Below are 23,192 nucleotides of genomic sequence, written 5' to 3' on the forward strand. Positions count from 1 at the left end.
CAGAAGCCATTCCAATGGACATGACCACAGTCCCCCCCCCCCGAAACGCACGCAAACACAGGCACCTGTGACCAGCAATATTCCGAAAATCACAACATTCCACCAGTCCACCTGGCTGACCGGCATCTGTTACACAAAACCCAATCCCCCGCCCCAGAGCATGACAACATTCAAACAGTCATATTGGCAGCCCCCATCCCTGACCTCACTGGGCTCCGTAGGCAAACGCGCCCAGCACAGTACCACGCAACTAAACTCCGAAGCTGGAACCCAATGCAGATCTCCTCACAATACATCGCTCCCCAAATAGGAATATGCCACATCACTCGCAAAGAAGAACGCTACACGGCCCATATCAGAATAGAAATTTAATGCACAACAAAATCACCAAGCCAATACAGCCATTAGTCCATGAACCCCAAAACACATATCACCATTGTGGGCTGCATCCGCAAGGAATGACCAGCTACTACTTGTGAGACGCCCTGTTCCATCATGGTACACAGAGCCACATACACGTACGAAAAGGCAACATGGAAGCGCACAGAACCGCAGGGCCGTCCCAATGGGGAGGCACTAGTCCAGCTGAAAGGCCGAAATGTTGCTCCGAGCCACTAGTACTGCGTAAGGGCATGTGGCCCATTGGCGATCGTCCCATAAGATCGTAATGCTGCTCCACTGATGAACACGAAGCAGCAGGTGTCGGGAGTAAAAGCCATCTGCAGGAGTGGCATACAGATGGCAGTGGCAAAAGGGGAGGAGATACCTGTCAACCAAAAGAAAAGAAAAAGAACAGAATGGCCATCAGAACTACATTCGAACAACTCACTTCAATGATCACACTAAATCCACAGCCATATGCATGCTAGCCCACTCCAAAGGATCATCACCACCCCAAAACCACTTGCGACTCATAACCATCTATATCGAGGTGTAAACACCATCACAAACGAGTGTACCTGTGCATGCGTCTGTCAAAACAGATTCCATCAGATGGGAATGTTAACGTGCATGGACACAAGTGTCTGAAGGCGCGTCGAGACAGGGAGGGCTCAACAAGGCCAGATAGACGATGGTCCCACTATGGCAGCCCTGCATCACATAGCGCAGGGGAGGCGGATAGATTCCAACAAGCCCTGTACATGGCAAACCCTGTATCAAATCACCTGCCCATGCATCCATTCATCATTCCCTCATCCCGGTATAAAAACGCCTGAATATTTACTCACATAACATTAGAAATTTCCATTGAGTCTGTGCGTCATGCAGCCTGCAAAATCCACAGTGCCCCAGCCCGTAATTCAAGTGTTGTGAAGTAACATGTATTTGGGAACGTCCGGCCTCATCGCCCACGTCGCTATTGCGCATCCCAAACTATTCATATCAATCATTGCTTCCTCGCCATGGCCCCTGTCTCAAGGACATTGAACAATAGAACGTTATATTTGCAGTCAGACCTGTGGGCATCTCCTCGCCGCTAGCTGAAAACCGAAAGCGCCGCCCTTCGAATTCCTCATTTGCAACATCACGTCGAAAAGGCATCTGTGGCCGTTTGAAATCACAAATTAATCCATCTAGTGCGGCTGTGTGTGAAAATGGCAACTGCCTTCACCCACTAATGGGACGCCCCGCCCGTTGTTGCAACTCGGTACAGTGATGCATGAGGGCCCACCATTACTCGAGTACTACGTTCCACTGACCCATCACAAGTCTGTTCGCGACTGCAAAGATTGTATGTGAAACAATGGGACCATAGCCGATTGTACATATCAACAAATGTTACACGGCCATCGGGTACAAATACATGATTGCATTTGCAAGATGCCATTCCTCGAATTGCAGCGTTGTGTGCGGGACGTGCTCGCCCAAAGGGGAGAGCTGCTTGCACAGGTGGAATGAATCACCACAGGTGGAGGCCATACAGCCTGAAAACACATGAATTGCACACCCGGTCTCCTCCCACAACCACACCGAAATGCTACCGGCAGGACTCGCGATGTTGGCCCTGGGGGACCTGATAGCACTGCAAGTACTCCAACTCCAAGAAGAAGACGAACACCAACTACAACCGGCCGCACGGAGGAGACGCAGGAGGAGGAGGAGGCCAAGGCAGGGCCAGCAAGGGCCGCCAGCACAGCCACTACCACCACGCAGGCAGCCCGCAATCCCACGCCTCCGAGCACATCCGTTCAACCTCACTGATGAGCAGATCCACACCCTCTACCGTTTGGACCGGGACACCATAGCCGACATTGTGGACATGACACAGGCTGACCTTGTCAGCATGATAGATAGCCCAACCGCCATCCCACCCTACTGAAGGTGGTGTCTGTACTCCACTTCCTGGCCACAGGCACCTACCAGCACACAGTCGGACAGTTGCATGGCATTTCTCAGCCACTGTTCTCACGGACACTATTGCAAGTGCTCGATGCCCTCCTGCAGCACGCAGACGACTACATCTCTCTACCACGCTCGGAGCAGGAAATTACCAACACAAAAGTGGGATTCCATGCACTTGCCGGCATACCGGGTTGCATTGGTGCCATCGACTGCACCCATGTGGAATTGGTCGTCCCACATGCCATGGAGGCCCAGTACCGCAACCGAAAACTATTCCATTCCCTGAATGTACAAATGGTGTGTGACTCCAACAGGATCATTACACATTGTTGTGCCAGATTCCCTGGATCAACCCATGATTCTATGGTCTTGAGGAGCTCCACTATACCACGCTACATGGAGCGACACGCAGGGAACAGATCCTGGCTACTCGGTGAGTCTCATTTCATGCATGATGATGTGGGGTATGTGATGCGGCAATGACCTGGCAGGAAGGGGGGGGGTGTGCGTACGTAGCAATGGCATTCCACATCATACGTTTATCGTCCACATACAGGTGATGCTGGGTATCCACTGAAGAGATGGCTCCTCACACCAGTCCGGAACCCACGGGACCAGCATGAGGAGGACTACAACCATGCCCACTCACGTACCCGTGTAGCCATTGAACAGGCATTCGGCCTACTGAAGACTCGTTTCCGCTGCCTCAGCAGGTCTGGCGGGGCACTCCTGTACCGCCATGAGAAGGTTGCGAAGATGGTCATGGCATGTGTCATGCTCCACAACATGTGTGTACGTAGAAATGTGCCCATGCCCCCTGACGCAGAACTGCAAGCACCTGATGATGGTCATGATGAGGGTGGGGATGTGGCAGCACCTCATGGAGTCTGCGAGGCACCGGAGGGCCGTGACATTCGTCAGCATCTCATTGATGCATGCTTCTAGCACTCACGCCTGGTGGCTGATACATGGACACGGGACTCGTGGCACTGTGTGTGTCTGGTACATGCACAATATGGACTGTACGCCTATGATGGCCTAGTACACAAAGATCATTGTCCACACATCTCATTGGTTGATCGTGCACTGTTTATGGCATATGTGATATCATGTTGAACACCCTATCGACCCGCCACCCAAGTGAGCCCAACACACCCCCTCCACCCTCCTACCTCCCCCCCGAACACCAGTGTCCAAAGATGCTCATTGTCAGTGGGCTGTCGCTATTGCAAGCCCCCTCTGCGGGTATCAGGGGCACCCCTGCCTGTGGAGCGCAGGTTCCTCCCAGATCTACGTTGGGGGCTGCCCTGGACGGAACTTGCAACGGATGATGTCTCTGCCTGCTCACGTCCATGCATGTCCCTAAGGGTTTGTGAGAGCTCAGTGAGCACACGGCGCACTGCGGCAAGTTCGGCACACACGTCTTTGGACGTCGCATGCAGTTCCCCCCTCAGGCTCTCGGTGCTTCTCTCCATTTGGACTCTCAGGCTCTCGGTGCTACTCTCCATTTGGACTCTCAGGCTCTCGGTGCTACTCTCCATTTGTGCCCTTAGTGTCTCTGTACTTCTCTCCATTTCTGCCCTAAGTGTCTCAGTTGATGTTTCTATGTCTGCCTTAGTGCCCCCACATTCATCGGCATGGTCCTTGAGGAGCGTGGCCAGTTGCTGCTGTTGCACGATTAACTGGTCGAGGGACTGTTGCCTCTGCTGGGCCATGGCCATTTGCGGGGGTGTCACAGAGGGGCTGTTGTCCTCATGTTGCCTTGCCACAGGGCTTGTGGGGGATGGCCAGTCGTCGTCTTGTGGGTGCCCCTGCGTGGTATCCTCATGTTGTACGGGATGGGACAGACAGGGGGATTGGGACAGGTCATGGATGGATCTGACTTCGACTTCCCCGTCTTCTGTGTCGGAGCATGCTGCCATCAATGGGGTGTCACCTATGGTGCTGCTGCCACCAGAGGCAGTGCGTTCTGTGGCATCCGTTGGGGGGACCTGTGGTGGTGGTGTTGTGGGCATGCTGGCTGCTGGGGTGCCTGTTGATGTACCCTCCTCTGTGCTGCCACCTGATTTGTGCTGCTGCCGTGTCTTGATGCGTGCAGCTGAGGTGGAGGGTCTCTGGCCGTTGGTCTTGGCCCTCTTTGCAGGTGTGCTGGTAGGGGTGTCCTGATGCTCGTCGTTTGGATCGGACCCTGTGGTGGAGTAAAGGAGGGCGAGGGTTATTAATGGGTCTGTGGGTATTGGAATGGCATTGTATCACATGCATTGGGGTGGTACCTGAGGGTGATTTGGGTCGGGGCCTTGGAGGTGCTTTCATTTGTGTGTGGAGTGAGGGTGCAGTTGTTTGGCAGCCTGCAGTTAGGGTGTGCCTGCTGCACGTGTAGTGGTTGTTTTAGGGTTTTTTAATTATTTATGTATTTATTGTGAGTTTTAAAGTGCGCTATCAGGGCGATGTGTGTGGACGTTCTCCTGGGCATGTGTTTCTGTTGCACTATGTGGACACATGGTAGTTCACATGATTGGACATTGTGGATTTAGCATTGTTTTATCTGGCCCACCTACCTGAATCTTCGGATGTCTGCACTCCTTTCTCCATCCCTCCGACTCCCTCTATGCTCTCCATTCCGATGGTGGAGGCACAGATTTCTTCCCAGGGGGTCAACTTGATGGGTGATTCAGGACCTCCCCCGGTGGCTGTGGCAATGTTGCGGTTGGCAGAGAGTATGCTGCGGACGCGTATCCGCAGGTCGTCCCATCGCTTTCTGCATTGCTGTGGGTTGCGGGGTGCGGTCCCCACCGCACTTACCCGCTGTGCCACCAGAGCCCATATGGCCTTCTTGTTCGCAAGTGCCGTCCTGGTCATTTGCGTGGAGAAGACGACGGCAGCATTCTCCTGGAGGGTCTCTGTTAGCACGGTGAGTTCCTCACGGGAGAAGTGGACCTGCCGCTTGCGGTCGCACGCTTTCTTCGCTACTTTTCCCATTTTTCTTGGTTTCGCTAGGGTGGATGACGGGTTGGGGTGTGTCTCGGGGTAGTGTTTTTAGTGGTTGTGTGGTTTTTGTGGTTTTATAGGTGTACGGCGGGATGTTTCCCGTTCCGGGTCCATGTTTTTGCTTCCGTTTCCGTATATTTACGGTCACCGTACTTTCCGGTAGGCGCACACTGCGGTGTCCGCTGTGATGGGTGGCGGTATTGCACCTAGGGCGCCGTACGGCGGCGGTGTGGGTCGTTTTGGGGTCATTTCCGCCATCGCGGACTTTGCACTTCCGCCATGCCGTGGTGCTCGTGCCCGATGGGTCGGAATGGGCCGCACTTTGCTCCTTCGTGCAATGGCGGAAACGCTATTTACGCTGTGGCGGTCCGGTCAGTCACTTTCCGCCAGGGTCGTAATGAGGGCCAATGTGTGTTTCTGTTTTGTTGTTGCAATGTAGTGAAGTTTGTGTGGTTTGTTGTGCTGTAGGTTTTGGTTGTGTTTGGTTTGGAGTTTGAGAGGTGTATGCAGAAAGGGAAATTGTTAGTAGGGTTGGTTAGTTTGCGTCTCTATCCTGAGTTGAGGCGCTCGTCTTGCGTAGTCTCCCCTGATGCGGCTCTCTCCTGATCTGGGTCCGACTGGTATACAAGGTTCCTTACTCATCTGGCCCCCACCTCTAACATGCTCTCTCATAGCTCCCCTTAACCTCCCTTCATACTCCTGTGGCCAGTGTACCTGCCTATGTCAACCTCTCAGGTAGTGTGGTGATTGCCAATATCTCAACAATTCCACGCTGCTGTGGTAGCTGGCGGTAACTAAGGGGCGGGCGAAAGTGTTGGTGGGATGGGTGAAATTGCAAGTTAGGCTTGTCACCAGAGGACCAAACACTGTGAAACACTGCAGTGCATACACTGCACACATTTGCTGATCCAAAATAGTCCCAATGGCCCAGCCCTCATTCAAAGAATCAAAGACAACCAGTACACAGTCTCTATTCCAATTAAAACCTAACTAGTCCCAAAAAAAACTAGAAAGATATTGCATTTCAAATAAAACAGCCCAAGAGGACAAACCAATCAGGAAAAATAAAACAAGTCTCCCTGGGAAAGGAACAATTGCAAGCATGGGCTGGGATTATTAAAGGGGCTAGAAAACGTCAGTGAGTTGTCTGGAGTTGGAGGAAGTAGGCATGATTTCATCTGCTTCATGGATATATGGGTAGGCTGCCATTTGGAAGGAAGTAGCACATTTTATACCAGTGGTGTAACAGTTACTTGGTAAAGGTATGCCAGAGTTCCTACATTCAAAACTGGTGATAGATTGAGAAGAGGCCCTGGAGACATGTCTTATCCACCAACAGAAATACCATTAGGCATGCCTAGGATGGGAGGATTTCTGGAAGGATCCAGAAAGTACAAAAATCCCTGGTCGAGGGGTGAGAATAGTGTCTGCCTTCACAGGACACTGATAAAGGGGGCGAGGCAACCCATTATCTCCAACAGTATTGTTCTAAGAGAATCTCAGGTCATGAGAGACCTGAGAGAAGCCTGAGAGAATCCCAGGCCCCAGAGGGGCTTGAGAGAAGTATAAGAGAACCAAAGGTCATGGAGAAAAGAGAGAATAGTTTGAGAGAACCAAAAGTCATTTTGGGTTCTCTGGGGAGGCTGTGAGAATAAGAGGTTGTGGGGAAACCTCAGAAAGGTTACTTGTTAAGAGAAACAAGAGGCGGTGAAGAGACATAAATAATCTATGTTGACCAGAGTCCTGCGAGAGACAGAAGAATTAGTAAACCCAGGCGGGCACTGCCCAGGTAGGCATCTGAGGTTTGTATGATTTCTAGAGTAGGGATGGACTTTCGAAGATCAAGTTTATGAACATTTTTGTTGGCCAAGTTTGGAGAACTCTTTTGTTGTAGTGTCGGGTTAGCTTGGAGGCTAAAGGACCATTGAAGAATATGGTTGAACTACAATTTGCCTTTTGGACTTTCATTGATGGAATTGGGCATCGCTGAAGGGACAGAGACTTCTAAAAGTGGTTTCAGACTACTGTGTTGAAGCGGTTCATCACCCTAACATATATGGACCATCTGAAGAATTACATTTTGAATTCTCCCATCCTTGCCACTAGATTATTACGTGTTTGTTGCAGCTAGATTACTTTCCTAGTACTCATTGGTGTTCATCCAACCCTAGACCTAATATTGTCAGTCTGAGTAAAACCTTGGAAAGCTACCCTAGTGTTCTACATTGTGTCATTGCTCCACATCCCCACATATGGTGTCAGTAGTGGGATTTAGGAGCTCTGATGCAATGGATTGACCGTTGACCGAAACATAGATCAGAATGTAGAAGGCCACCAATGTTCCCTACAGTTCAAATGATCCATTTCAGACACTCCAGATTCGGCTGGTATCAACCTCTTTAGCATTGAGGAGATTACCATTACAGCTGATGGTAGAATTAAAATCAGGACTGAACTTGTGGTCCACTTATCAATAGGCACTTACATAAGTATTGCCCCCCAATCCAGTTTAGCCCTGAATCACTTTTTGGATGTAAAAACTGGGCTTGTAGACATGGATTATCGAGGAGATGCAGGCCCTGGCACAATGCAGTTGCAAAGATGGGATTTCTGAAAGAAACAAATTCACATGCTTCAAATCAGTAGATTGTTACTAAAGTTGAAACTTCAATATTTAGGAGAGGGAAGTCTACATAATAAGAAGGTACTGTTCACATTTTCTGTAAGTTGTGAAATTCATGGCTACATTAAGTTTTTGTAGGACACATACTTTTTATGGCTCTGCCTATGTATTACAAGAACTACAAGTTTGACTGCTCTGGTGCTCACCCAAAGATAGTTTGGCTTTTTTCACATTTGATCCCATGCAAACGTTCACTGTACAAAATGACTGTCTGCTTAAACATTTAAATAAACCTATTGAATTAAACATCATAAATCACAACTTTGTGTTCAACAGCACATTAATTGCTTTATTGCTGTGTGAAAATCCTTTGCACTTTGGCATCGAAAATTATAGTGGGTGCTATGAGGAATGGCCGTCCAAGACATTGGCAAAACAGTGGGCTAGCTCAGGACATGGACGGCCATGTCCTGGCAGTTAAATGGTTACATTGTAAACGACTGCATTTTAGGGTTGTTCAACAATGCATAATCACATTTCTCTGTGTGTGCATCACTGTCCAAAAAAACACAATATATTCAAGCTTTACATTAAACAGTAAAGTGTCTTTTACACTGTCAATGCTCTGACACACTGCGTTCTTGGTAACATTTCAGATCGAATATTCAGTTTCACTTTGTACTTGCTTGTGCCTCTTTTGTGATTAAAATCACCACCATTCACGGAATGGAGTAAGATTACGATAGCTGTGATATGCCAAAACAAGTTTAACCTTACTTAAGCACATTTCTTTGTCCCAATTTAATGTGCCAAGGAAGTGAGCTACCATAGCCTTTTTAGACATGTCCAATTATAAAAATTACATTTCTTGAACAAAGTATTGAGATAACCGTGAATGCTCGGCCATGGTCAATGCACTTGTGTACCCTCAAATGACATTAAAACGTGCCACTGAATCATGTTCAGTACTATTTGATTTGTTTCATAGAGCCAAAACTAAAAAGGGCTATTGAGTATTTAAATGGACACTTTTCCCTGAAACCGAAATTGAAACATGTCAGTTCACACTTTGTTTGAACATGGCAATTTTAAATACCCAAAAGCACAACATCTGAAAATTAAATAAAAAACATCAACATACTCTATGGTTGACATATTTGTCCAAAAGTGTTTTATGTGATCCTATTATCATCAGAACTGTTTTCATGTGTCACTGTTAAACCGACCACTGTCCTAGAAAGAAAGAAACATGTTTTATATGCAATTGTGATAGTTATATACAGTGACCAAAATCCAATTTCAAACTGAAACATGGTGCAAAGTATTGCACCCTTTGCCTCACTCAGCCCAATAATTGATGGATTTGCAGAAAATAAGCCATATTTTCTCATACTCTTTGAAATGTTCACTTGCCATGTAAAACCCAAGAAGGGTTTACAAATGACTTAAAATCTGACGTCAGAAGCTCCAATGGAATTAATCTCATCTGAAATGGTTGGATTTGCATTATAACTCTAGCTCACACATCATCCCCACTTCATCTGCCTCTTCTGCTTCTGCCACATGAAACAGTGGCGATTCACTGACACTTGTGTGACATTGAAATTTCTCCAAGGAAATGCCAGGTTCCACGTTCATTTCCATTTGGATGCCACAAAATGTAATCCTGTTAATTGCCGACAAAGGAATCTGTTGGAGATATTGAAGAGACACGCCGTTGACCCTTATTTTTCTTTTGAGGCTTAGATTCTTGAAGCTAAATTTCAGTGAAGGGTTTCCCTTTTCTAAATATGGCTCCAGGCAGGCATGGCATCGTGACATGCTTACATCTCTGAATTTCAGCTGGCAGTTAATTCCTCTTCCAATAAATACATTATCAGAATGAATAAGTAAATGTTGTGGAATGTCTCTAAAAATGATGTTCTTTTCTTCACTGTGATACAGGCGGATTCGAATCAGGGTAGTTGAGCTATCCATTTGCCCATGTACAAGCAGGGGATGTGTCTTGAAATACTCCTGTAAGTAATACAACACAATAAAAAGTTTAGACCCTTAAGGATGTGCACAATGTACATATTGACTGGATTCATTCTCAAATAATATTTGTATGAAGCAGAAGAAAGAATCCACCTATTTCTATATTTTTTATAATGAAAATGTGTATCTAAGAATACTACAGTGATGGGACAGAAGTTACTGATTGCAAAAGAAATAATCGAGCTCAGAAGATGAATAAATCAGTTTTAATAAAAAAAGTTGCTTCCAGAGTAACACAAATCTATGAAAATTAGTTTGTTTGCCAAGAAATGACATCTAACGTACACACCCAGCATGTTTCGAATGAGAGGTACACTGTGTTAAGCAAGCATACACAGTTTTTTCCACAGTACATATAGGAAAACAATTTCATTAGAATCTCATATGGTCTATTAAAGGGAAAAGTAGGCACCCGGAAAAATCGATGCGTGTATGGTGAGGTGTTGGATAGTAACTATTTTGTAGTAGTAAAAGGTTTTTGAGGTTTAATTTAAAAAATCTTTAGCGGTGGCCGTCAAATTTTGCATTTTGTTCCATCAATGGTTTGTGCAAGGCAGTGAGTCAGTTAGCCAATTATAATGTGAATTCAGATGCCACATAAAGAAAACAAAATATAAACATCATCAATGCAGTTCACAACTTATAGCCAGAAAGTACGACATCCCATAGCCCGATTGCCACATCCCCACCACTAAAGACAAAACACTTAGCCTAAAACACACCACTTTCTTCTCCCTGTTAAAGGACAGTTGTCCATCTGACTGCTTTCTCTGGACCACTCTTCTGGGTGGAAGACACCTTCTCATTCTTAGACTGTCGAACAAGCAGCTAAAGCTCTTGGACAGGACATTGGTCTAAGCCAATCGAGTTGGCGCGACTATGATTCCTGAGTAGGGATTACAAACCATATACGGGAATGTCAGTTTCCTTGAAATCCGTAGAAAGATCATATATTGGAAAGGTAGATAAAAATGCAGCCTATTTAAAAAGAGTAAGTGTCATGTTAATTATTTGACAAGACGTTAGATTGCTTGAGGGTTATGAGGGTAATCGGTGCAAGATAATTGTATGTGATTCTAGTTGTAAAAGGGCGTGGTAGTAAAACTGCCGATCAGACTTAATTGACTCCAGTCCACATAAAACTGCACGTGTCTGTGCAGCTATCAAGAGAAACTACCAACAACATTCATGCAGATACAAAATCTATCACCTAAGAAACCTAAAATAATACTCAAGAAAGGAAGCAGCATTTATATAAAGGCAAAGCATCTATGTATGCAATATAGGGGCACGGTGCACAATGGTGGAGAAAACCTCTACATTCTGTGCTTGCACAGTGAATCTTCTTGCTCAAATGCCTGGACAGATTTCATTTGGTGGATCATGAAGAGGGCAACATCTGGGGAGGGGTGGTGCTGCAGCATGTCAATGTGCATTCAGATTCTCAGTAGGCTGCGCTTTTATCTACGGCACACCTACACTTCTTTTCGCTGCTCCATGGGACATACCAGGCCTACAATGGTAAACAGAATAAAGAGCCATGTTCTTCACAGAAATTAATAAGACTTACATCAAAAGATGAACATGTACAAAAGGCACCACAGTCTGATTCTGTATCATTCTGGTACCTCTGTTACTGAAAGTAAGGAGTTCATCCTCTTCTGCTGACTATACTAGAGCCATTCAAGCAGTAACTAGCCAATCCGAAAAGGGAACTGCTGATTTGTCTAGACTTCTAGCATCATCCTTGTACGCAACCACTGGGAGTTGTTCTAAGTAGAGTAGTTTGGTTTGTTTGAGGCACATGCTCACTTGACCACATTTCACTCCTTCCATTTAATGTTCAATGCACTGATAAGATTTAACATCTGGAGCCAGATTACAGAAACTTTGTACTGGTGCAAGTGCAAAGTTGCACGGTATTAGCACTAGGGCAAAGTTTTCCCTATTTCTAAAAACACTGGGACATATTAGGAAACCATTGCACCATGACAAGTGCATTGTTCTATGTCACTAGAGCAAACGTTGCCCTGGTGCAAAAATGCAGTGAACATGTATCTTTTTTTGCGCTAAGACAGTTTTTGCCCTGTTGCTTCTAACAAAATGCACTTGTCATGGTGCAATGGTTTTCTAATATGTCCGAGTGTTTTTAGAAATAGGGAAAACTTTGCCCTAGTGCTAACACTGTGCAACTTTGCACTTTCACCAGTGCAAAGTTTCTGTAATCTGGTCTCATATTCCACTACACACAGCAACATATCTACTGACTTGATATCAACGGATTCAGGAAGACAGAGACAAGTAAAGGTGCTCCCATGAAATTCCCCTGCATTTTGGAATGATTTATCTACACATTTGTGATTCCCAATCGTCTGAATCATAGCATATTTTGCAATAAGAGCCTTTTAAGAGTAATCAGATAACTCCTATTTTTTTTTTTTTGTTGCGCATTAACTCTGTTTTTACAAATGAGGCACGAGGTACATCTTTATGAATTAGTGTTTCATTCAGAACTTTAGAAAAAAATGTGTAAACCATTCAGAAAGTCCTCAGGCCCTTGTTGGGATGCACGTCCAGACCACCGCCCCTCCTAAACGAATTAGATTGCGAAAAATATATTAACATATAGACATGAACACATATAAATATATGTATATTCAGTAAAAAAAAAAAAACTTTGCTAAAGGATTTTATGGTTAAGTTGCCCTACTAAAAACCCGTAAAATTCACTAAAATAAAATTTGTTAAGGGGACGTTATGGTTAAGTTGCCCTACTAAAAACCTGTGGAATTCACTAAAAAAACTTTACACACCTGACATTATGGTTCAAAGTAAAACCGAAAAACCCCTGAAATTCTCCAGTTATGGTAGGTTAAGCAACCAAAACTCACGCCACCACCTTGCACTGCTAAGACTAACACCCAGGACATCAAAGATGACATCACAAATATCATTGAGATTGGAAGGGTTTGAGGCAAAAAACATTTTTTTAAAAGAGTTAAAATGTCCGCGGACAGCGCGCCTGTTCGACCTAGCCGTAAGCAATAGAATATGGATGTTCTAACAGCAATACACCTACCCGTACCAATGGCAACCAAGATGGAACTGATCTTAGAACGCACTATCTTTTCAAGTTGTGCATAAATGAACAGAATGGGGCGTCCTAAGGACATGATACCTCTCCGTACCGCTCACAAACGAGATAAAACATGTTCTTAGAACACACCAGGTGTCCGGGATGTTTGCAAATGAGCAAAATGGGAGTGTCCTAAGGACACCATACCTGTCCGTACCGTCCGCAGCCAAGATGGAACCGTCCGTAGAACAGGACCGGTGGCCGGCATGTCCGTAGTCAAACAAAATGGAGGTGTCCTAAGGACACTGTACCTGGCCGTACAGTCAGCAGCACATGCACACTACACCCAAAAGTACTGCGAACATCGTGCCTGTCCCTAACTGTCTGTCTCACTTGTGTCGCACTTTTAATTAGCATTAGGACCCGAACACTGTCCGTAGAACACTTGTGCGCATGCGCACGTCCGTTACTCTGCATTTGCTCTCCAGCGGGCACCCATTTCCCTCGCGGATGTGTTCAGGACGTAATCATGTGACCGCACCCATGCTGAACATGTGGACTAATTTGCGCACTTTGTCTGCTTCCGCAACATTGCAAAAGAACTTATGCAAACATGAGAAATTATTTTACAGTATAAAATCACCATTTCACATGTCCCATACAATGGTTCTACCTTTGAACGTATTGTTTAGAATTATTGAAACGTTTTTGAGGGATCAATATGGTCATGAGCTGCACCCCTCCACCCCTATAAATGGCCACAACCCCGAGCTCATCTTAATTGTGCTTCTGGCTATAGCAGATTGAGTTATACTGCCTTTACTGGTGTAGCCACCATTAGCCAACTAATCCTTATGGCATCCATGGCTACTGTTGTTTCATTAGCCTCAGCACCACCCCCAAACCCTCCAATGCCATCACCTCCCAAGGGCCTGCAGAGGGAAATATGGGTGAGTATGTAGAGATCGAGGAAGAAGAGAATGAGGTGGAGGAACTCCGCACTACAAGCAGTCGTCGGGAGTTGTGGGTTTGACGGTTGTTTTCTGTTTTTGGGAACGTACCAAAAGCACGTGTGAGCCTGATCAAGTGTAACCAGTGCCAGATGGTGCTGAGTCGCGGGAGACCTGGTACATACAGCTTTGGTACGACAACCATGAAGCGACACCTAACTTCGTTCCACAGTGCGGACATTCGCAAGGTGGTACCATGCGAAGTACGTAGTAGATTGAGTTCCTCCACAGCATCCTCTGTGTCCGATCTTCTCACCACAAGAGACACTCCTGTGGGGGAGCGCATCCCTCCAGCTGCCTCACAAGCCATTTGTGATGCTGTTGACCCTTACCTTTCGAGGGTCACAATATTGTGTATGTACTGCGACGCTGTACTCTGCAGGGGGGAGAGTCTTCAAAGTGCTTTTGAGGCTACGGTCATGGAGCACCAGAACAGCTGCTCTCTACCTAAGTAAAGCCCACCCTACATCTTTCTCTCTCCACCTGTCCTTTCTTATCCCCGTGGTTGGTGTCCATTCCTTACCCTCCTTTGCCCTCCTCTCCTAGTGTGTCATGTGCTCAAAAGCAGCAAAGTGGAAAACAACATAAATTACAAAAAAGGCTCTTTTCAGAGCCGCCTTTCTCATTTAATAATAGAACTATCAAGTGACCGTTGTAGTCCCCTGTGCATTTTTCAAAAAATCCGTGGTCAGTCGTAGGACGCACAAAAATGGAGGGTGCAAGCGGAGCAAAATCAATGCACTTTTCGCTGGGAGTAATTGGTGGCTCTGAAAAGAGCCTTTCGATGGTGTTTTGTGTGTTTCAAAAACTGTACATTGGAAAAAACAGATTGTCAAATAGGTGACTATGAATCCAAAAAAGGTTGCAATACATTTTGTACATTGCGAAGAAAAATCTGATTGCAAGCATATGTGAGATGGACTTCTTCTCTGTGAAAAATAAAAGTGCTGCGAAACAAAATGTTTTCATTGTGGAATGAGGACATGCCAACATCTCTTAGAAAGGCACAAACAGCCTTATTGACATTGCGCCTCGCTTTCTCCATTTGTGGACCAAATGCAGAAGAACGCAGCAATATTTGTCTTTGTGCAATAAGGGAAAAAACTATTTCACAATTTGGAAACATGTCCATGACCTTCGCAAGTCCTTCCTTCATTGCAAATTGCAAAGAAATTCCAGAGACATGGCCTAAACTGTTTCCTCCACAATGAATGATAAGTATATCAGGATGACGCTCTGTCCGTAAAGTAGCACAGAGAGGTACCAAGTCCAGCCACCTCATTCCACGCATGCCGTGCCAGTGCACTTCCACATGAGGAAATCCAAGATCTGCAGATATACCACAACGTTCTGCATGCACCTTCAGCTAATGTATCCATGAGTCTCCCATAATCCAGATAATCTGTTTTCGAGCACACAGAGCTATAGCTATCTGTTCTCCTCTCAGGAAAAAAGACGTTCTCGCTAAATCTCTCCATTCAGAACACACCCACTGAACTTTACTGACCAATCCCTACCTTTGCACATTCTCATTTGCATGCGTCTCCACCCCAGATTCCCCGTTGCTAATACGCACTGCCTGCAAACTACCGCCATGTTCGCGGACACGTAGAGGATCAGAGCGTGACGAATGTACATTTAAATATTATTCCCCTTTCCATCTTTAAGGTGGGCTCTGAAAAGAGCTGTTTTTTGTTTTTGGGCAGATGCCTGACAGACACCTGTTATTTTGTATTTTTTAAATATTTCTGCTTCTTACTTTACTCCTACAACCATTACAGAACCTTCTCCAAAGCAAGCCTTACATTCCAAAAGAACATGGCATTTCCCAAAGAAGATAACACAACACCATCTGCTTCAAAATAAGCCGCATTACTGGGAACAATGTTCTCGTGGCTGCAGAAAAACATACCAGCTCGTAACATGAAAGCATGCATGCCACAATTGATGTTACACCTCCCAATACTTTGATCAGGACAGAAAACAGAAGTGTTGTCCCATTTTCCTCTAGCGAGTAACCCAGAAAAAATTACTTTCACAGTTCGAAAGATGTTCATGACTGCTTGAACCAACTGTTCCAAATCTTCCAACAAAGTGGGTGAACTCACGTACCCCAAATGGCAAGCACCGTAGTGCAAAACTACCACATGGGGAGTGGTCATCCTACGCATTTCTCTCCAAACTTGGAGAATTGCCGCAACATTGTGATCAGTCTCAGCGCTCCACACCACCTCCACTCCTCTCACATCAAAATTGTGTGCCACATGTCTTCTTTCGGCATAGTGCTGTAAACCATGGACAAAAACATCTCCAAGCACCAAAACCCCGACCCTCTCCACCTCAGCCATCTTCAGTATACGCACTGTCTTTCGACACAAAAGAACAATGTGAACATCTGATTGGCAGATGCCTACAATCCCCTTTCCATGCTGGATTTGCTGTAGAACCCCGTATGTGACACGCCCTACCCGCGGACAAGCGTTGTCTACATGTGGAACGTAACTCTTAGCCAGTCCTTCTACCCTTTCCACATCACTCGCAAATCCATTCCCCCATTGGACACAGCTAAACAGTCACACAACCATCCACCAATCACATTCAACATCTCTACATCTAACTCTGTCATCAAAATTTCGCACTTCAAATGCACTATTGATCACTCTGAATGCAAGTCGCATATCATTGCAAAGCACCCACCTCGAAAACTACTGTGCAAGTGTCGCGGATTTCTACGTACAGCTCTATGCATGCACACATGCATGAGTATAAAGTACAGGTTTGCATATTTTAATCAGAGAACATGTGCAACCCTTATGAGTTCATTTAAACAAATTAATGCCACTAAATCTGCATAGCCAATACATATCAACGCTCCCCCTTTAAGTGCAAGATGTCTGATTTTTCATTGACAAACTGCACTACTTCTTACTGTCTCCCGCATAACCTATACATACGTTACAACCCTCCCTATTTAGCGAGAAACTCGATTTTCCATTAGAAAATGTCACAATGTTTTACTGTGTACCGACTACATTAATGCTACTTCCAATGCGATCGTATGACAAAAATAAACGCTCCCGATTGCTGTGGTGACATCTCCCTCTCCGTACTTATAGTATGAAAGTAGTGACATTTTTCCCATCTACTATAATGACCTATCACTTACAAACCTATCTGCTATGGATAACACAGCTTAAAAAAACCAAGGCATTTTCATAACCTAAAAATTTTACGCATTTCTGATTCATGTGCAACTAACATACTGCAAATAACATACAAAGGCAGTACATAGTGAAGTGAAATGCACACATGCAGTGTGTTGATATATCAAAGGAGAATACTCTGACGAAAGATGCAAAATTAACGTGTACAGTAACATCACTGCTTTGAGCATACAAAGTTACTAACTTCTTCTTTTTACAATCACAGTGAAGACTACTCTCCTGAAAATCAACAGCATCTACACTGCAAACGACATATCCAAAGAAACCTGGTCATTCCGCAAAAAACAAAGTAAGTACAGTACTACCTATATATTCTAACTATTCCTCAAAGAGACTGTGTAGGTTATTTATTTCATTTGCGCACCAAAACAAACATTGATTTCTGAACCATTCTACCCACAAATCCCCATTTGTTAAACAAAGAATAACAGGCAGAATGGCTCACAAATCCCTGTGTTTTTGGAACTCAAATAACATACAGAAGCCTTAGAATGTTAGTACTAGAAAACAAATAGCTGTTCAATTTTATACCATTTTGTTCACTATTAATGCTTCTCCTCACCACTTGCTCACTTTGTACTCTCATCTTAAGCACACTATAGTAGTATACAAACAGAAAAATAGCCTTCCCAAATCATTGTAAGAGACCAATTCACATTCACAGACCACCACAAAGAGCTTTCCCATCAAACTCATGCACGCATGCACACAGCACACATACATTGTACAACAGACCAAACCATGCCTTCTTTTTTCAACAGACCCCAAAGAAAGCCTACCAAAAACCAAGTCCGTAGAAAGGAACGCAGAAATAGAGCAAATAAAAATAAAAGTGTCCAAACTAATCATCCATATGTAGTTTGTAGAGAACGTTGGAACAAAACAGCTAATACAGTCATTTAGCGAAACAAAGGAAGCTTCAACTACCGAAACTTTACCTCCTCCATCAAAATGGGACACGAAACACAAAACTCTTCACAAAAAATTGGCTACCAGTACTGCTAACAATGCTCCTATTAATCCTGATATAGTAACAAGAACCCATAGTAAAAAAAGTATTTTAGGAAAAATGTTTCGCCACAGAAGGACCGAAATCATCCCCAACCCTTAAAACCTACAGTAGAAAATTAATCCTGCAAGCTCTCGTGGACAGTGCAAGCCTTCTCAAAAGGAAGTTGTTTATATTAGTGTTAAATAGGATGAAACCACTAAAAAAACTAAGTACCAAACTACAAAAGAAACTTATCAATAAACGGAATGTCAACAAAAATAACTTCTTACATATTTGTGGAGGTGAATGGAGTCACACAACAACCACAGAACCATATTTTAATGAAGAAGCATACAAGCAAAATCAAACCAACACAATTGCCATCCATAGCAGTGGACGAGAGTATGAAAAAATTAATAATACCATCATGGAACAAGAAACACTGCTTAGAAAAGTATCCTCTGAAAACTCAGAATTACCTCTCGATTCGACTGAACCAGACCGTCCAGTATACAAATGACTGTGCACGTCAATATGTGCCATTCCTAACAAATCTTTCAAATCTTTACATCAGTTCCTCAATCAGTATGTGAAAGGTAAAGACAAAATTAAAATGAAAGTGCTGAAAAATATGGATATCTGTCCAGTGCGCAAATACACAGGACTACAAGGACATTCATTAGCCTGCATTTCAGGACCTACTTGCAAAAGCACCTTCCATGATATCAAAAGGATATCAATACATCATTCAAATGTAAGAAATCTAGTGTATAAAATATACTATGCTAAAAGTCCAGCTTCAGATTTAGCCAATTTAAATAACACTCTTCTGCATGGTACACCCAAATACCTACAAGAAGAAATCGACCGTATCCAGAGAAAATATTTTGGAAGTGAAAGCCACTTACAAAATGCAATAGTTTTTGAACAGACTAGCAACAATTCTGCACATAGCAACCTTCTATTATGCACATACAAAAAAGAAATACTAAAATTTAAAAGTGCATCGGCTGAAGTACCAAACCATGTGTGTGTGTGTTGCCGCAGAACGTTTTACAAAAGATACAGAAAAAATATAGACATAGCATACAGAATAGAAGACAATGAAGATTCCAAATGGTTTGAATTAGCTCTCTACCTTTTAGTAGAAAACAAATGCCAAATAAGTGAACCCCTAATATGTTGCAGTTACTGCAGTACAAAACTGGACAACAATCAAACTCCTTCACGTACTATCACAAATATTTTGGAATTCCCACTACCAAAACCCTGCAGCAACTCAGTATGAGAGCATCATAATTCAAACAGTTCACCCATTTCAAGCAATTATACGCCTTCAACCAAACACAGCAAAATTACCTCCCTCTGAATTGGTGAAAGGCATTTGTGGCAAAGTAGTTTATTTGCCATTAGATCTAACAGAAAATGTACACACTCTAGGAGTGCAACATTCAATAGAGCATTCTTTAATTGTCTTGGTAAATGGTGTACCAACAAAAGACAAAAAAAATTGGCAACAACTGGTGGACTTACATAAAGTTAAACATGCCTTGCAATATCTAAAAGACAATAACGAATACTACAAGGAAATAAATATTGAAGAAAGCTTAAGGGAAACAACTGAAATAATTCTACAGTCAGCAGAAACTGGACAATTTGAACTTCTGGATCCTGCTGCAGTTGTCAAGGAGTTCCCCCCTTCTCACCTAAGTCCGTTTTTTACTGGTGTCCTTGGTCGATGCCTTCTTGCGGATGGACCGGGTCTTGAAGAAGGCTACCCGAGTCTCTTCCGAATCCAGAATGCGTTCAGTTTAAGGGATGCCGAATCCAGGAATCCAGGAGGCAGTGAAGGCACGCTAGCCACGAATCCAGGAGGCAAGTAGAAGGGGGAGGACAAGGAAGGGATAGCGGGATTGGAAAAAGGAGAAGAACCGCGAGCTACGGAGCATACGTCTGGTCGCTACTTCGCAATACCATTGAGACGCGCAGAGCCGTGGAAGGCGTGGTTTATTAGTAGAAAAGGCTACATCCAGCGTATGGAGCGAGAAGGGATTACGCTCGACGGCCATGTTGGGAGTATTAATGAGTGCAAGCCTGCTGTGACAGGGACAAAGAAGCCCAAAAGTGGCGCACTCTGTGATTCATGACAGCAGTATCCACTCTTTTGGACCATTACACAATTCATCCATTGCATTCCAATGAAAGCATAGATGATGCACTAGAAACTTACCAAATGCGACAAACCAAAGGGTCACCAATGAGCACATGGGAAAAAAGTATAGAAGCACGTGCTTTTCCACTGCTATTTCCCACTGGCAAAGGTGGATGATATGATGATAGACCCACTCAGACTACGGCATCAGAATACCGCTCAATACGAATGAATTTGCAAGATCCAAGATCCCAGATTTAGACAAAATGTGGAATACATATTCCACCTACTCTTTGAAAGTGAACTACCAACCCTATGTTACGGAATTGCACACATTTTGAAATCTGGAACCCACTTTCAACATATGTCAGCTATGCAATTAATACAAAAAGTACAAGAAAAAGATGAGGTTTTACAATCAAGTATAACAAATCTGTTTGCAAACATGCGTGGTACAAAAGAATACTGGTTCTGACAGCACGGAGACGTTCGTTGTATGATCAGAAACCTTGGACCACCGACCTGGTTTGTTACACTAAATTGTGCAGAATATGCATGGGACGATTTACATGAGATCCTACGCATATCAAACAACAACAAAACCAACATAGATATATTAATACCTGGAGAACTTTGCTCTCTAGATCCAGTTAATGTGTCAAGATATTTCCATCATCGTTTCATTGCTATGCTACACTTTATTTGCAATAAAACTGTTCCTCCTCTCTGAGAAGTGCAACACTTCTTTTGAAGAAAAGAATACCAAGTGAGAGGAGCACTACATATTCACATGCTTTTATGGATCAAAGGTGCACCTATATTTGGTCACGACAGTGATGCCACTGTTTTGCAGTTCATCCAAAAATATGTCACTTGTGAAATCCCTTCACAAAGGACACATAGTGACCTTTATGGACACATTTTACAATTTCAAAGACACAAATGTGGCAAATATTGTCATCGCAAATACAAAAACAATGGGAAATACTACACCAAATGCCGCTTTGGTTTCCCTAGAGCAGTTACAGAAACAGGTGAAGTGAACAACTTCATGTCTTCAGTTCGACATAGTATTAAAGGTAAATCACCTAAGAACACGTATTACATAAAAAGAACAGAAGAATCAAAATATATCAATGATTACGATGCAATCATTGCCCTCTTATGGAATGCAAAAATAGATGTGCAGTACATCGCAGACAATTCCACTGCTGTTGCACAATATGTTACAGCCTACTTAACAAAAGCAGAAAAAAACAGAGCTTCAAGACCTCTGGGATGACCTATCATCAGACAAAACACTATCTCAGAAATTGTACAGCCTAGGCCAATAAATGCTCTCTCATAGAGAATGTGGCACCTATGAAGCGGCAGATCGTTTAACCGGTAATGCTTTGTATGGAAAACCAGTCAACATAGTATGGCTAAGTCTTGGTCCTGCTAAATCTAGAAAAAGAGTTCTCAAATCATATGAGGATATAGAAACAATTGTCAGAAATGATCCCAACAGCCAAGACATTTTAAAAAACAATTTACTGGACACATCCGAACAGGAGTAGCACTTTGGAAAGCATGTGTCTATACCACATAGCTCAAAACTTTGCATACAAAAATAATATAAAACCCAATGAAAGCAAATGTAGATATAGAGTGACAGATTGTGAAGACAGCTTAGTGAAACTTACCAAACGAAGCTTAATTAATCATGTCAAATTGTCATTAAAAACTCCTCAACAGAAAGACTATATTACATGTCTCTGCTACAACTTTTTAAACCATGGAGAAAAGAGGAAGAGATACTAGATAACTATGACTGCTCTGAAGATGCTTTCAAAGCAAATGAATGCGCTATCACCAATGTGAACTTTATGCAGTACAAAACAATGTTGCACAATGAACAGCAACACGAAGAAGAACTTCAGGCCCAACTAGATAAGGACTCTTCTGACAGTAGTCAACCTATAACAGAAAGCCAAGAACCACTAGGACAGCCACTAATAGCAAATGAGGCAGAATTAGCGATGACAGAAGTGGAAAACACCATGTGTCACTATGAAGAAAATGTAGAAGACTTAACTGTGCTACAAGCAAAACTTAACAAAGATCAGCGCACCATTTTTGAAGACGTAACAAAACAAATTGCACATGGTGTACATCACGAAAATAAAGAATGTACCTGCCAAAATTACAAACCTATACTGCTATACGTCAGTGGTGAAGCTGGGTCAGGAAAAACATTCTTAATCAAAATCATCAGCAAGTTCCTTCCACAATTGACAAACAACAAATTGTCAGCTGTTGTAACTGCCCCCACAGGTTTAGCTGCCTAAAACATAGGCGGTGTCACTTTACACAGATTACTACTCCTTCCAGTAGAACACCAAAACAAATTAGACTATTACAAATGTTCTGCAGAAGCTGCAATGGAACTTCGCAGGGTATTAAAACAAATGAAAATGCTACTTATAGATGAAGTGAGCATGGTCTCCAACCTAATGTTGGCTTTGATTCACCTCAGATTTCAAGAAGTACTTAAAACAAACTACAAAGAACTCTTTGCAGGGAAACACATTATCGTTTTCGGAGATCTTATATAATTGACACCATTGAAAGGTTAACCTATTTTTAAAAACCTAGGACACAAACTCTGCCGTAAAACTGTTGGCAGTGTAGGAAATGTCAACCTTTGGCAACATTTCCAATACAGAGAATTAACAGAAAACATGCGGCAATCTGCAGATCTCACTT

At 43.7% G+C, this 23,192-nt stretch overlaps 1 protein-coding gene across 1 annotated transcript in view; it reads right to left on the minus strand.

The window, feature by feature from the left end:
* Window positions 1-8,265: 8,265 nt before the first annotated feature.
* The window catches only part of TIFAB (TIFA inhibitor), a 73,363-nt gene continuing 58,436 nt past the window's right edge, over window positions 8,266-23,192 (minus strand). Inside the window, exon 2 of the mRNA XM_069652588.1 lies at window positions 8,266-9,970. Within this exon, the coding sequence (XP_069508689.1) occupies window positions 9,461-9,931 (471 nt within the window). The 5' untranslated portion in view covers window positions 9,932-9,970 and the 3' untranslated portion in view covers window positions 8,266-9,460. The remainder of the gene's footprint in view (window positions 9,971-23,192) is intronic.

The sequence above is a fragment of the Ambystoma mexicanum genome, chromosome 3p (assembly GCF_040938575.1).
Source record: "Ambystoma mexicanum isolate Mex_15411 chromosome 3p, UKY_AmexF1_1, whole genome shotgun sequence".
In the NCBI taxonomy this organism is placed as follows: Eukaryota; Metazoa; Chordata; class Amphibia; order Caudata; family Ambystomatidae; genus Ambystoma; species Ambystoma mexicanum.